The 16,746-nt window shown below is 47.6% G+C and overlaps 1 protein-coding gene across 2 annotated transcripts in view; it reads right to left on the reverse strand.

Annotated features, from left to right (window-relative positions):
- The window catches only part of igsf21a (immunoglobin superfamily, member 21a), a 107,819-nt gene that overhangs the window by 36,466 nt on the left and 54,607 nt on the right, over nt 1–16,746 (reverse strand). For both annotated transcript variants that reach the window (XM_037489945.2, XM_037489946.2), the window contains exons 3-4: nt 11,003–11,124; nt 5,177–5,295 (exon numbers count right to left, since the gene is read on the reverse strand). In XM_037489945.2, coding sequence (XP_037345842.1) covers nt 5,177–5,295; nt 11,003–11,124 — 241 coding nt within the window. The remainder of the gene's footprint in view (nt 1–5,176; nt 5,296–11,002; nt 11,125–16,746) is intronic.

Genomic DNA, 16,746 nt, shown 5'->3' on the forward strand with positions numbered 1-16,746 from the left:
TGCTCCGCCGAGGATGCCGTGAAACCCATATTTGCTTTCTTAGTTAGGTTCGGGGAGAGGATGGTGCTGGTGTTGGAACAGCACCGCAGTGGGATACGGGCCAATACCAGGTTGCCAGGTTTGTCGTCACAGTCAATAATGACGCTCGATGACCAGACACAGACACCACAGCCACGGGATTGGCTCAAGATCCGCACTCCTCTTTCAGTCAGAAGTGTCCGTGTGCATCCTTCATTCTGCTTGCGTTGCCTCTATTTCCTCAAATGGCACGAGTCGCGTGGACAGAAAGCACCGTAAAGTAAACACGGTGCAGAGTAATTCCTGACAGCTGCTGCTTTGGAGGACAGACCGGCCTGGAAATCTGAAACATGAAGCATCATGAATAACATTATAGACATAATCCCATTGTTTTGTTTTTTGTTGTCGTGGCTGAGACAGCATCAGCATCAGCTCCGTGGTTGCAGGTTTAAATGTTTTTAAGGAAAGGAAATGTCCAATGCAAATCGGGAGTATCTTTTACATGAGATTTCCTTGATGTGCACTTTAAGAGGAGACATAAAAAGAAAAAGCGCATAACCATTTGCTACAGCACCACCTCATTTTCAATGGGTGCCTACAGTGGATCTCGGCTGTGGCTTAGAAAAAATTTCCGTGGCCCACAGATCGCATCCCGCAGTATTTTGGGGGGAAGATGATGTGTTGCAACCATCATCAGATGCTTACGTTTTACTTTTTACTTTTACTGTAAATTATTTACTCATGACGCAACCGCATTAGTGGGTAAAATTGTCAGAGTGTTAATGTGGCTTCAAATGAGAGACAGTATGACAGGTAATATCATTGCAGGTTTATGCCACAATGAAGTTAATTTTAGAAAGATGGCAGCAGGAGGTTCATAAAATAAGAGATTAATGTTTGTCTGATGAGGATTTAATATTCTGCAGCCTTTGCCAAAATCTGCAATGGGTTAAAAGGAAAAACAGACATTCTGTAGTGACAAAACACTGACAGCAACCAAAAAAAACAGCTCTTTAGCAGACTAATTGATGCACAGACAGCCAGTTCAATATTGGGTAGAGGAATCCTGGAGGAAGCCCATGGGTTGTTTATTTCTGCCTCACTCACATCCCTGAGGTTTAGCTCAAAGACAGACATTTAATAATTTATCTCCTCTTTCAATCCATTTCTATTTCTTTTTCCCTTTTTCTCTCAATGGGCTCCGATCCAACCGTTTGTGTCAAAAGTGCTGCGCTCAGGAAGGAACGCCAAGGGGGGGGTCGCACAATAATTAAAGACAAACGGATTTCCAAAAAGTCCACGTGGGCCGGGTTGCGAGGCCAGGAGATTGAGCGTGATGAGCAGCAAGGCGCCACAGAGGCCCAACGCCAGCGTGATGGAGACTCATATCGAGGACTCTCCAACCATCACCTGACCGAGGGGCGGGGGGGGGGGTGAGGATCCGTCCCCACTTGGAAGCCTACATGTACACGCCGCTTAATTAAAGTCGCGGCATCTGTTTTTGAAGCCAATCCGGTTTTTTTTTAATGGGATGAGAAGGCAATTAGTCCCTCTGCACCTCGGCTTCCAGGGGTCCGAAACGCCGACGCGAAGGGTGTCCGTTTAACTGGCTCAATAAAGAGGTCGGAGGAAGAAGGACTTGTTCGGTTTACGTGACGTGACGTTTGACCGGGGGGGGGTTTGTCCGTGCGACGGTCACGTGACGCACACAAAAAACACAACGGCCTCAGGTGCCTCGGACGCTGTGCGCAGGTCAACCGGCCAAGGTCGGGCTCCACTGAAAGGGGACAAATAACCTTTCCTTGTAATCTTTGGAATGTGGCAGGAAAATCACTTTGGGTAATAACAAATAATGACCCAATCCCAACGATTGGGGAGCAGAGGTATTGATTTCTCCCGGGGCACTAAAGCCCGGATATGATGACCTTAACTTTACAGGGATGGATGTGTCAGTGTTTTGCAGGGTGAGATGAATCTGTTTTATGTGACTGGCGGCGACGCGGCGGGAGTTCGTCCCTCAGGGGGGGCGGAGATCTCAATCTACCAAACCAACTGTAGCGTTACGACACGACGTGTGTGCTTTTCAGTCGGGTCCAGTGCATCATGCTGCGTTACCGTTTGTTCACCTCATACACAAACAATGTCTCCTCGCGAGAACCACACATCTCCGGTGGTTAAAACACAATTGCGTGAAAATGAAGTTGCATGTTCTCCCTCTGGAGGTTAACACACATAATATGAATACGATATAGAAAGTATTTCCTATTGATCTTCACAAAGAGCTGAATGTTTGGCTGTTAAATGTCCTTCAGCTGAGCTTTTGTCATTGATATTAACACAGATGAAGTACATTTCATCAATTCTGTGTATTCTACATTGTTGAAAATATCACTAATGAGAAGAAGTCTGTCCACTGGCTTATTTCTGCATTGTCTCACGGTGAACTTTCCATCCATAGCCGTTCAGGGAGGACATTGATGTTGGACTGTGATAACCACAGAGGACCTGTGCGTGGATTGTCACGCAGTAATATGTCAATAATCATATTCAGAGGCTCGTTCGGGTTAATAAATCACATTTGCATTGTTAAGGTGCACATCGGGTGCTGCTTTTTAAACACGCTCCTTTTCATCAACATACAAGTTTGTCTCTGCATTGTCCATGGACCAAAAAAAAAAAAAGAAGCTTATTAACCATAAAGTTGATCATTATAGGCCCACACTCCCCTTCCCGCCTGGGGAGACGTCACGTTGGGACGTGATGGAGCAGACGGCTCGCAGAGGAAGCCTCACTCGCCTTCAGCTGGGTTTTTTTTTTTTTCGGACAGCAGGTGGGGCTCAGTCCTGACAACAAGTCGATATCTCGCTTCTTCTCCCCCCCCTCCGGAGGGGGTTTCTTTTCCCGAGGTCGAGCGAGGGAGAAAGTGAAAAATTAAAACTGAAAACTTTTTTTGTCCAGAGCTTCCTCTGCTATTCTTCGACAGAACGTGATTAATGCAACAAAAAAAAAAAGACGAGAGCGGTGTAACCACGGCAACAGCAGGACTGCGGGACAACATAAAGTTCAGGAAGAAAAGCAAACCTTTTCAGAGTGAAGGACACTCGAGTTCAGGGTTTCAGCCTTTTACATCTGGATGATTGCATTTCATGGCGGGGGATTCATTAAAATGATTATTCTTATTTATGAAGCCCTTTAAAAATGTAAAACACCCCGCGTGTATCGCTTCCTATTAATTAACTTTTTTCTTTTTTCTCTGTGTGATTTTCTCTCTCTTTCTCCTCTGTACTTTTTTCTTTACTTCCCAGTGAACTCGACACACTAATAGTTTATGAATAATTCTGTTTCAGTTTAGACGGCAATTAGCCACGAGGCCCCGAGGCCGTTCTCCTTCCCCTCTGGTGGGGGGGGGGGGGGGGATTTAAGGGAGCTCCGACTCGCCCCACGACCAACGTCGCTCAACTTCGTGAATCCCCCCCCCCCCCCCCCCCCCCAGTGGAGGAACTCATCACATAGAAACGCAACGGAACAGAGAGTCAAAGGGCCTAGACAAAGAAAAAGCAAACGTCTTTTAAAAAGGCAAACTGTGGAAACCACAGGCCGCTCTCGAGGGGGGTGGGGGGGGAGGTCTCGCGTCTCGCTCTGGTGTTCCGGGCGGAAGATTTCCACCGATCCTCATTAGCTGCGTCTCTGCCGCTGGAATTGATACATCAGAGAGCAGGAGAAGCAGCTGTCATTGAGTGGAGAAGAGGGGGGGGGACTTGGATGCAGTAATTACGGCAGAGACTGAGCGATGGGCTACCGGGGGCGCGCGGCGTCCTCTCGTGATCGAGCGCGGTGACCGACAAAGGCGTTCAATCCACGGGATGGACACACAAACAGCGGGGGGGGGGGGGGGGGACATGTGTCGTCATGCCGCCTCCAACGCTGAGCAACGTCATTAACACGGGAAATTATTCAACCGGGTCGATTTTCTTTACCCTGCTGACGCACAACATTAGGATTTAAAGACAAGTCCATTTCTGTGTAAGATCATGAATGAAGGAAGCAATAACCGTCTAATGGCCGACATTCTACATCCAGGTTACCACACGGAATCCAATCAATCGCTCGGTCGCCGAAGGCCTGTCGGCCCCATTAAAACTTGTATTTGATGGGGGCGGGGATGGGGGGGGGGGGGGGGGCGCTGACACCCGACGTAATTCCAATGCAGAGCATGAACCCGGCTGTGGCTCATTTTAAACTCTGCTCCGTAGCTGCAGTGTAAGTAAAGATGTGCAGCACATGTAGAAAGAAAATTAAATACCAGAAAATATACCGACAAACAAGGGAATAATGTTTCATTAAAAAAAATCCACACGGGGGGGGGGGGGGGCGGCAAAGATAATTATAGTCAGAGCGGAGTGAGGAGAAAGTCTTGCGGGACCCGTTGGGCTGATTACTGCACTTGTCTAAATCGCCATTGTTTTCTTCTCTCAGACAACAATCGATCCCGTTTTCAAACGCTTTCACGCGCAATGATGGACTCGGAGAGAGAGAGGGATTATTTTGTATTGTCATGTCTCCTGTGATGGTCTGCCTGGTCCCTGATGGTTCCCTCCTGGGGGGCCCCCCCAGTGTATTTAAGCCAGGTTTGTCCTTTGCCTCCATTGCGGTTGGTGCAGCGACGCTTTCACCGGCCTCCGGCCCACTTGCTAACGGGGCAATTTTTTCCTTTCTAATTAAAAGTCTTTGTGTTGGCGACGGTGGTCCCGCGCTTGAGTCCCTCCTCACGCCGACGCGTGGGCCAACCGGCTGAAAAGAGCTGTCTGCTCCCGGACAGATGAAAAACGAGAAGAGCGAAAACAGCTGCACCGCTGAAAAAAAGAGCTCTGACCGGTCCAACAGCTCAGTGAAGCTACATAAGTTAATGAATGAGCAAACCTTCACGCAGTGATGAAAGATGTTGATTCCTCACCGTATTTAGGAAAGCAGCATTCTGCACTTTGTCGTTTTTAATATGTAGAAATAAGTTGCCGTCTGCAAAACTCAACCCACTTGATTCTGGTTGGGTTGAGCACAGCGTCGCCCCTCTAGCTCCTAGCGTCGGTTTCGGAGGGATTAAAGGGATCCACTATGAAGGGTCCCTCCACACATTGAATTGAGCAGTGGAGGTACTCACACATGACCGTGAGAAACACATTGCCCGAGGCCAGGACCACCTTCTCCCTGGTGGCCCGGTCGTAGATGCCCACGTGGCATTCGTAGGGTCCGTTGTCTAAGATCCGCACCTCCGGGAGCCTGTGAGGATGAGGGGAAGTAAGTCATCTGTATTTCAACTTAACAAAGACATCAAAGGAGCATCATTTAAATGTATTAAAGAAACACTTAAGCTTAATCGTTATGGTATGCGGTTAAAAGTTTTTGAATATTCTAAAGCGTTTGAACCGAAGTGGCAGGAAAAGACATTGATTGAATATCCAATAATGTTTACTAAAACATTCATTCCCACTGCGAATAATTCACTCATAAAGAGAGACTTGAGATTCATACATGCAGTCCTTAAAAGATGCAGACAGAATTTAAACTGTGAGCTATTTCCGCGCTGCACCAGCTCTCACAAGCCGACTAAATGATATGAAAACTCGTGCTGGTTGAACGTTGACCTCAATTATAATCATCTACACAGAGCCTCACTGGTACGGTCTCATTGTAATCTCTGTGCATTAAGTAAGGAGTACAAAAGTAGATTCTTGGTCATTAAAGGTTATCTTCACGTCTTCTGGTGAGTTCAACGATTAACACCGTTTCCTTGTTGGCGCCACTATTTCTCTTCATGCTGCGACTCATTATGTTTATTAAGAGTCCAGCGCAACACACTTTAGTTCGGCCCGGGACGCTGTGCGTCCTAAAGTGGAAGAAAGTGCCCCCATCACACCATGTGTTTCTGTGAGGTCAGACCGTTATTTTTTTGCATTCAGCACTCGGCTGACGAGCACTCGGCTGACGTGTCACCATCGATAACCAAAGCGAGGCCCTACTGGTCACAGTTGTCCTTGCCGCCGTGTTTTTTTTTTTCGGATGGGGACCTCTGCTGGAACAGCGGCAGGGCTTTAATGAGTTCAAATGTGTGTGTGTGTGTGGGGGGGGGAATCGCTCTTTTGGAGAGCAGTCAAACCGCTGCGCCAGCAAACATCTCTCCTGCGTCTCCTGGCACGGCATCGATGAGCCGTAAGAGAGCCCCCCCCCCCCCGTTTATTTGGCTTGTTCTGGTGCCGCTTGAAACATTTAAATCCACACATTCACGCTCCTCTTCTGACACACTCGTGAGCCTGGTTGTTTTTTTTTTGCAAGGTACTGAACACGAGTGATTAGTTTTAGTATTTAAAACCTATTCCCCCCCCCCCTCGAAAGAAAATGAATATTTAAAGTGAATCTATCGCCAGCTGCTGTGAAAGCGGAGACGTGTCCTCCTGCTCGGCTTTGATGACTTGAAATCTGACACTATTTGAGACAACAAAGGACCTGACTTTTGAGTCAGAATGAGGAGAATAACGCGGCGGCTTGGGGGGGGGGAAGCTAATTGGCTTCGTGTTGGCTGGCTACATCACAGCAAACGCTGATGGAGCCCATTGCTTTTGGTTCTTTTGCTCTTTTTTTTTACAAAGAAAGCCGCAGTCGTCTTGTCCACATTCCTGACTGCTGGATTCAGGCATTTGGGAAACATACCAAAGAAGGCGTGAGATTGTTGCCGGAAGAAGGGAGGCTACGAAATAAAAACCCCAAATTCATCATTTCTGAGTGGCTGCTTGCTTCTGAATCTCCATCGGTTGCACACAAAGACATTTCCAATCGAATCCAGGGAGGGAAAAGAGCAAAGGTTGTACTCCAAACTGTCAAATTCCTTGTATGTCTGACATATTATGACAATAAACCTTAATAAACCTGATTCCTGAATCCTTTTGAAAATCGCTTCACAACCCAACATCACTCAATCTTGACAACCAAATCGTCTCGTATTTAATATACAAATAGTTTTTCCTTCAATTCTGTTGTATGAGCGAAGTGGAAATATCGAATGCTCCAATACTTGCAAGGTTCAATGTCGCTTTGGGCTTTGACAGGTCGTCTTGACCAACATGATTGGCTGATTTTGATACTTGGCTTTTAGTTTAACTAATATAATACATGAATACGCAAGCAAGGAAAAAGGCCATTGATTAAGCAAACAGTTTAGAGAAAACTACAATAAACGCACTACACGCTCTCACATACGTGGAGGAGATCGATGGCAATGGGTCCCGATGGAGGACCATCAAAAAAAAAAGAAAAAAAAAGCCCACGGCAAAGAGAGATCGATTGCCCCCCCGGATGACGGGATGCGAGGGGCTTCGTGCTGGCTGCCTACGGCGCAGGAAGTGAAGTGCAGACGCAGCTCGTCTTTTTGTCCGTGTCCACCGTCGCATTCCGTGACTTCAAATGCACGCGCATGCACGTGAGGAAATGGTCTTTTTTTATTGTTCCGTTTGTTTTACGACAACACATTCACCTGCAGGAAAGAAATCATCACAGCTCAATACTATTGCTCCCTATTGAAATATTAAGACTAAATAAATACCCTATGGATTAATATTGATTTTGTAAGGCAATTGGAAGGAGAACATGTATTTCAATTGAGTCTTCCTGTTTTTTTCCTTTAAAAATTTGCATATGGCCATCTCCAGGCTTGTCCGTTTCAGTTTTAAGCAACATTAATGATCGCTTGGGGGGGGGGGGGGGTCAAAGAAACGCGATTGGGAGCGTTTCCCATTGGAAATCAGTGGATCTCCAGGCCAGGAGGCCGACATCCCTAAAAGTGCTGGTAGAGGCGTCAGTGGCGACGTGGGGGGGGGGGGGGGGCGGAGGCCGGGTGCAGAGCCTCCAAACACAACGCTTCCTTTTACAGCGGCTACGTTTTGTGTAGCTTCGTATTACTGGGAGAAAACACGACACTGGGCCCGCAAAGACGCTGATGCACAGAATCTTGAGTGCAGTCCCATAACTGAGGTTCCGGTCCACCTGAGCTCTGGATACCTGCTCTTTGTACAGCAGGAGTTACAGGGAGACACAGTAAAGAAGACGGGAGTAGCTTCAAGCCAGGCTCCAAATTGGATTCCCGTAATAATATAATAAAACTCCTCGACTGAAGCTGAATATCTAAAGATTTAACAATAATTCCACTCTCCACCTTCTGAAATGAGTTCCATGTGAACGTGCTGTGGGGGGGGGGGGGGGCTTCCCGTGCAGTTTGCCTCTTTTTGTTCACCTACGAACATCCATCCACACCCCCAGAAGGCTGCGTGGCTGGATCCTCGATATCATCCCCAGGGAATAGTTGTGTTTGCGTTCCTCCTGTTCACAAAAAAAGCGGACGTGCACTGCACTTTTTTTTTCATGTTTGGTTGAAACTGGGCTTCGGCTGTATTTCATTGTCCAGGCGTGTGTTGCATGTTGACAATAGATGAGCCTTGAGTCCTTGAATCTTACATCGCAAAAGCTCTGAATCCTTTTAAACATCACCATCCAGCATCAGACAGGAGTTTTGTGTGTTCTATTTGATCCAATTGGTTACATTTCAGCCCGACTCTAAGCTCTTCCTGAGTTTCCTGAGGGAGATGAGTATTTGTGAACACATGAATTCCTGTTAAAGCTTGAGCCGACCTCCAACCGGCCGTGTGGAGGATTCAAATGACGCCGGGACTCGATTAAAAATATTAATCTAATTAATCGAAATTAATCGCATAAATATTTGACCTGAGAAGAGTGAGAAGTAATTTTTTTCACATGGATTTTTGTTCAACCAATTCCAGCAGACAAGTGTAGAAAGAGCATATTTAGAAATAGAGTACTTTCAGAAATTCAGGTAGCCTATAGGTAAGTAGACCTTCTGTAAACTATGTTTTTTTGAGTAGACCAATACTTTCAAGTACATTGGTTATTTTTTCAGACGTGGTCTTAGTTACCCTGGTCGTGAAACCAGTCATCTGGTGCAGTGTGGGTTGGGTGTGGGTCCTTGTACGTCCACGTTAGCTGCTAATTGTTTTGCGTTGAGGTGATACTTGAGGCTCGATGTGAATTCCTTGTTGCACAGCTTGCACACAACCACGCTCTTATCGACGCTTCCATCCGTGTGTTTATTTTAATAAGATTTCCCATTCACGGGGCCACCCGACACGGTCTCGGCAGCTTCTTCGTTTCATGTTCACTGTGGTTTGTTGTTGTCTGAAGTCATGAACGCTAGTTGGTGCTCCAGTATAATCGGTCCGCCCGAAACTCATCCAGTGAGAAACGTTCCGCGGTGCAAAAAATACGTGTAAAAATGCGTAAAAAATGTTTAATGTGTTATTTTTTGTGTAATTAATTCATCTTAATTCACATTGTAATTAATTAATCGTAATTACTGCGCTTAAGTCCCGGCCCTAATATATATATATTTATTTAAATTGGTATAGTCGACATCTCTTGTGGTAGGTTGCGTGCAGGTGAGTGAGCAAAAGGAAGGAAGCGATGTCTGTACCACTGGGATTACTCCATCGGGCCCTCGACGTGCTGCATTCATCTTTTTTGTGGCATCCTCCTGCTCTTGTGATTGGAGCTCTTGTACTGGAGGTCCTCCAGACTCAAGTACTGTGTCTCTATGCAGTGGCACTTGAATACACAGGAAATACCAGCTGCTTCCAGTCTTTGGAAGATTGTCAAAAGCTAGTCGAGAAAGATCAAATCAATATCACCCTGTAAGTGGACTAATAAGCCGGCATGTGAGGAGGAAAAATTACAGTTCCGTCATTTTGGGGCAATGAGGCCATTGCTGTCAGGTATTTTAATGAAAGTAAAAGCTTGGTCTTCAACAGAACGCTGTGCTGAAAAGATTCAGGATGTCGAGGCATTTATTTTACGTCGAACAAGTGGATTTGTCAGACTGCGAAAGGCTTTGAAGAAGCCCGAGCATCCTCAGGTGCAAAAGGAATATTACACCGTGTACACATTTTTTTTCGCGTTGCTCCGTGAAAGTGGAACCCGGGACCAGATTTTCCTCTTGACTGGGGGAGCCGCACTCGACTGTGGCAGCGGTCCACATTTCTCTCCGTTTGACTAAACTGGGTTAAGCATTCTGATACAGATTAGGACACAGGTCAGTGCAGGTAGCATCCAACTGCTTCTCATCCAGATTCTTCTGGGTGCCAGACTTGCTCTCTCCTTTTCTGTGTGTGCATTCATGCTCCCTCGTCCATGTGCGTGTTAGTGTGTACGCCGTTCCATCGTGGTGATGCCCATACTCTCCCATAGGGATACTAGGATTGTCCAGATAAATCATCCTCAGCTGGGCAGCTTCGCCACACATGAGGGGGGGGGAAAAGAGAAGAAAAAACACACACACACAATGAGGCAGCAACGGGACAAAGATAAGATCAGAGTTAACGATAGAAAATGGGATCGTGGCAGGAGGAAAAGGCTCCGTTTGGTTAATGAATGTGTGATCTTGGGACATCCAGACGGGCCGTGAGCGACCCCAGAACGTGATGTAATCAAGACTCCTGGTCGTCAGCTCCCTCCACGCCGCGGCTGTGTTTTGGATCACGGGCACGCGGGTAGATGGGTGGATGGGTAGGTTCTCTGTATGAGCCCGAGCCGGGCTGCGCCACCTGCACCGTGTGCACGGAATAAGGACCAGCGTGTCCAGATGTCGGCTAAATCTTTAACACTGGACTCTTTATCCTGAGCAGAGTTGCTGATTAGAGTCCCGCTGATGCCTCCTGTCCTGATGTAATAATGCACTGACTGACCCGCCCCCCCCCCCCCTGTTCTGACCAGCGGCAGATGGCTGGGAATGAAGTCGTGTGGACTTCCACACGGTGTGTTTATCACAGTATCGGGGGAGGTCGTTTGGTTATACGATGCGTGTAAAACCGGAGCCGCATCTCGCGACGCGGTGCGAGTCGTTTGAAGACATTGATTCGCCGAGGCTCACCGGACGGTTGATTGGTAGACGAGGTCCTCGCGCCGGCGGTAGTCCTCCATGTGAGAGTAATTGGTGTTAAACATAGCGTCGTAGGTGAAGATTTTCTGCTTGATGGTCCCCCCATCTGTGACCTGCGAAGCAAAAAAAGAGCGCATTAATGAGACGATTGCTCTGATGATGGATGGGACAGGTCCCACCCCCCACCCCCACCCCATAGATCTCCTTCTGTGCATAAACTGTACCGAGTGTGGAGAGCCCCCCCCCCATCCCTGCCATTCCCCTCATTGATTCATCTGCAGCTGTGATAATCTCACCCCTGACGCCGTGGAAGAGAAAAGGGATGGAAAACGTGCTGATGTGATGAGATCTGTGAGGCGTCTCTGAGGGAGTGTGTGTGTGTGTGTGTGTGTGTGTCCGTGCACGTGGTTAAGTCTTAATGAAGACGGGCAGTGTTATGTCGTGTGTGCGTGTGTGCTTTCCGCAGAGATAATAGTTTGGGTCGAGATACTGCAGATGGAGGGGGGGGGGGGGGGGGCGGCGAGTCGTTCGTTTTCAGACTCCTCAGAAGAAAGACACACACACACACACACAGTCTTCATTAAGACTTAGCAACTAAACAACAAAGCAACCAAAAAAAGGGGGGGTGACGTGATTCTTATGGAGCCGCTAATGCTGCTTTGAAGAGGAATTTGTTGGAAGGCCAAAGACTCTGTTTGCCGGCGGGGGGGGGGGGCGGCGCTCTAAACCCGATCCCTTGGGTGAGGTGAGCAGCTCCCGAGCGTTGCATGATTAGCCTGCATGATGTCTAAGGCACACGTCGCCTCCTGGGGAGTCAAATTGCCCCCCCCCCCCGTCCGTGAATGGCGGGTAAAGGTATGACCTTTTGACCTTTCTGGAGGCAGCACGCTGCCCGGGGCTTGGTTTCGAGCAGCAGCGTTGGTTCGACGTTGCCTGATTGCAAGACCTTTTGTGTAAATTATTGATCCCCATAAAGCGCACGATTTTTGCGATATTTTTTAATATTTGAGGCCCCTGTGGACCTTTTAAGAGTGTTGTAGCCTTCTGTTCATTTGCTTTTAATGTCAGTTCACACAGTTCCCCGCCCTCGCTCGGACAAAGACGACCGGAAAAGATGTGGATTTTTTTTTTTTTTGGGGAGCTGCAGAACACAGCGAGTCGACGGGAAAAAGGGTCGGGCCTCTAAAAGCAAAGCCATGTTTGGAATGTTTTGCTCTCCAACTCGCCGGTAATGGACCTTTTTAAGAAACATCACCAGGGAGTCCAGCCACATTTCTGTCCGACACGACACGGCTGCACCTTGTGTGACAACGAGCTTAAAAGCAGCACTGCCCTCGACTTCCTTGATGTGTGACACCTCTGTGGAAAGCTCAGAAGCACCACGTTTTTCTTTTTACTGAATTAATAACGAGATGTCGACAGGCATGAAGTTACACGTATTAAAGAAGGTAGCAACACTGGAATTGGAATGGCTGCTTAATTGCTGTAATGTTATTTTTCTCCATTTCACACAGGAACGGTGCTCGAGGAAGTCCGATATCCAAATTATTTTATTAATTGCTCATGTCCACTGCCTCCAAGTATAAAAAAAAAAATCATTTCATAGCTGCTCGTGACTCTTAAAAAGTCAAATTTAAGTTTTAGGTTCATGCAGCTTTTTGCCATTTTTTTACGCCCCACACCACTGCAGGAGTGCACGGCCCAACGTTGCATGCTGAAGGTGTCTGCGTCACGCGTTCGACCAATTGACCTCGCCGCTGACCTCGGGCCAAAGTGGCTGTGTGACTTCACACTGGCACCGACGCACCTCATCGATTCTCCAGCTCGTTAGCAGGTAACACAACATATGTTGTCGAGATGCCTCCTCCTTGCAAACATGTGAAATGGTGGAAAATACATTTTATTTGTATAGCGCTTTTTGTAGCACTAAAATCAATATAAAAACAAGCTCTTTTGAGAGGTTCCATGAATAGTTACAAACCCTCTTTTTGATGGTTACATAAGTTCCTGCTAGCTTTGCCTCTTTGCATTTTGGGTCCTTTTTTTTGTGGCAAAACCGGAAGCAGATCCAATCTCCATCAGGAGTGTTGTGATTATATATAATGCAATAATGGGATCATGGGTATTTTTTATGCTTATGTATTACTGTAGGCTATTAGCTATTGAAATGACAGAGCCTAATTAAGGCTAATGCTAGCTTTTTATGTTTTGCATTATTTAATTAATGCCCTCATCAATATTTAAATGCAATCTGATAAATGTTCATACTCTTAAGAGCTCATTTAGGTCTTTCTGTTGCATAGCTCTTGTTCTCAGGAGACGTTTTTTTACAGCGAGTGCCATTAATATTATCGCGATGGGGGGGGGGGGGGGGAAGTCGCCATGTGGTTATTTTCACCGAAGAGCAAATATAGAACCAGGTGGCTCGTGCAAGCGTCTGATTTCTGGTTGTCAGGAAGCCCCACGGACCCGGGAGGATATTTCTGCCACGGGGGGGTCATCTCTGTGGCACCCTCTCTTTATCTATCCCTCCTTAACAATGTCACTTCTTAATTAAGACTGACCCGCAAACCCCGGTGTAATAAATCTTTGAAGCTGAATCCTGCTTCATCATCTCATCTCAGAGCAGAACGACTCCTCCGCCAAGTCCTTCTTTTTTGCGGGGTGGGGGGGTCGAAATACGAAAGATGAAATGTGTGGCGTTTAAAGATACCAAGGACCACATGGAGTCAATGTTATTCTAAGATAAGGTCGGGTATTAACAATATGCTCTCCGCGTGGCGCCTTATGAGTGCGATAATGAGCTTTCAAGAAATGCACATTTGGTTTCGTGCCGGCGTGTAATCTGAATCTAAAAGTCTAATGCTACGAACGGCACCACGACTCTCAAATAATATCCTAATGAGATTTATAGCCACCGAGTGGCTCATTTAAAGACTTAGACAAGCAGCAACAAAGGGGGATGATCAGAGCATTGTCGCGAGCCGGCCTGCCACTTCCTTTCATATCCGCGCTAATTTGCCTAATATCATTATCTCACAAAATGTCCTTTTGAAACGGGACAGAACAATCGGGGTGCGTTGTCTTACTTGTAAAATTGCTATAATTGCTGCGTGAATGAGCAAAATAGTAGAAAAATCCAGATCACAAGAGGATTTCTTTTTGGTAACGCGCAAGAGAACAAATCAAGTTACTGTGAAGACGTTCAACAATGAAATGAATTGTAAACCAGAAGTTTAATGTCTTCATAAACGTGCACATTACGATAAAACAAAAGCAAAGAAACCCGATGATTGACTGAAGAACCAGACGGATCCATTCCATTGAATTCAGAGGATCAAGCAGCTGTGCTGTGTGAGCCTTTGAGTTACTCCAACAAGCGGGGCAGAGAGCAGCGGTGCATTCTGGGAGATACGCAGAGGGGGGGGCGGGGCGGGGCGGGGCGGGGGGGGGGGGGGCGGACGCGACAATAACGCAACATGAGAGTGGAGAATTGCAGTCATTGCTTTTATGGAGCAACAAGCATTGAATACGGAGAAGAATACAGAACCAAGTGCTGCAAAGTGCTGTATCTACAACAACAAAAAAGAGCAATAAAGCACACAAAATACGATGCAGCTGGATAAAAGGGCATTGTGCGTCAACTTTATTAGTCGGCAGCAGTCTGAGCTGTGTGTGGCGGGGGGGGAGGAGGGGGCGCTAAGGTGTTTATATGGCATGCCTGCTGACCCAGGAGGTCCGACAGCGAGGCGGATGTGCTGCGTAATGCTGATTCCGTAATCCCCCCCCCCCCCTCGGGCTGCTGAGCGACAGAGGACTTGGTTAAAAGGATTTCATGCTTCAAACGGCAGGCTCTCAGTGGGGCACCACGGCGGATCGAACATGTGCCCCCCCCCCCCACACACCTTCGATGATACGGCCATCACGTGACGCCCCGTCCAACGGGGGGGGGGGGGGGGGGGGTTAAATAACTGGGAGCGACACCTCGAACCATTCATTCCAGAGCCATCCTCTGGTGGAACTCGTGCGTTTCTGGTCTTAATCCATGTGGATCGGTGATCGGTGAGGGGGGGGGGGCGCCGCTCTGCTCTGCTCTCACTCCCCCAGATTACAGAGTACGGACGGGCCGGGCTTTGATTGGCTGCCGCTGGTGCTGCCGGATTACATGCAGGGATTAGAGATGGGCTCCGTGAAAACTGTGTCACCGACAGGAACGAACCAGCTGCGCCCTGGAGGTGGGGGGGGGGGGTCAGACAGGCACAGCCGGGGGCCATCTATTACGCAAGTGTGTTCTCTACAGGCCTCGGCCATCCAGAGACTGGTCACCGCGAAGCAGCCTCTACCTGTCGGGCCCCCAAAGGTTTGAGCAAAAAGAAAATCGAGAGGCGAATTCAAGTGGCGCCGGGGTTTTAATGATGAACATCGTATTCCAGGAGTGGTTTGGAAAATCAGCGCGAGGAATCACTCATCTACCTAAACAATTAGCGTCGAGATGCCCTCAAGCGAAGCTCTTCCAGCCAAATTGCTCAATGAAGCTGATTAGCTGACAATAGAAAGCTGTTCTGGGCCCCGACCAATCAGAATACTAATGATGGCAGGGCTTAAGAAGAGACTGTGCACGCACAGGAAAAGCCCCCTAATGAGGAACGAAGAAGAGGAGGGTTTTTAATCGACGGAAAATGCCGGTGTCAGCGCCCCCCCCCCCCCCCCCAAAAGCTATTAAAAAAAACACAAACAAAATATAATACCAAGTCACGCACAAACACAACAGCTGGCGTCAATGAAGCATCAAAATCACTGCAAACTGTCAGGATTTCATAACCGGCGTCTAGCGGTGCGTTAGGTCACATGGCGCGTTTGGTCACACGGCGCCTTCGACCACAGCACGGACGGCCGTGCAATGAGGGGAGGACGTCCTCGTGAGCGCCTATTTTAATGTGTTAAATCAATGGGGTTCAAGTGACCCCCCCCCCCACCCCGTTCACGCCTCCCTTTGGCAAACGTCTTCATCAGGGAGAAGTTGCGTTGATGAGCACAATGTTGTGACAACACATCTTTACATTAAGTCTCAAAATAAACTACAAAACCATTTTTTTGATGAATAAATCTTATTAAGTGCCACCGAGGCTTAATGGACTGAGACACTGAAGTGAAAATGTAATTTTAATATTAATACGGGCATTTAAAACTCTCCCTCCCTTCTACTGTTTAAACATAATCTGTGGTGTTGGTCATAATCACCACGATTGCTTTGTTTTTCCAACAGAAGACTTTACAAACATCTCCCGTGTCTTTCTGCCCATTAACAAGACCTTTTCACATATCTGGTGTTATGGGCCTCTCTGGTTGTATGACCACGACACTTGTTCTGTTTTACCTGCGCTTACCCTTCGCCCCCCCCCCCCCCAAATATGTGATGTATCGCAGTAATGGCGCAGATTTGCTCACGTAACCTCCTCAGATGGTCTTCGGCACACAAGCAGGAGAACAGATGGCGTTAAAAGACATCGTGGCCACACAACGGGTGTGCATATGTTTGTCAGCTTCACGCGTCGTATCAAACCCCCCACCCCCCCCCGCCCTCGCCCCCCCCTTTTCACTCCTTATCCTCCAGATCACTGTAGCCACCATCTGCATGTGCTGGTTGATGGATACCAGGGAGGTTTTTATTCAATGCACAAATCATCCAGCAGGTCGAAAAACGACAAAATAGACATACATTTTATTATTTAAAT

This window comes from Pungitius pungitius, chromosome 8 (genome assembly GCF_949316345.1).
Source record: "Pungitius pungitius chromosome 8, fPunPun2.1, whole genome shotgun sequence".
NCBI lineage: Eukaryota > Metazoa > Chordata > Actinopteri > Perciformes > Gasterosteidae > Pungitius > Pungitius pungitius.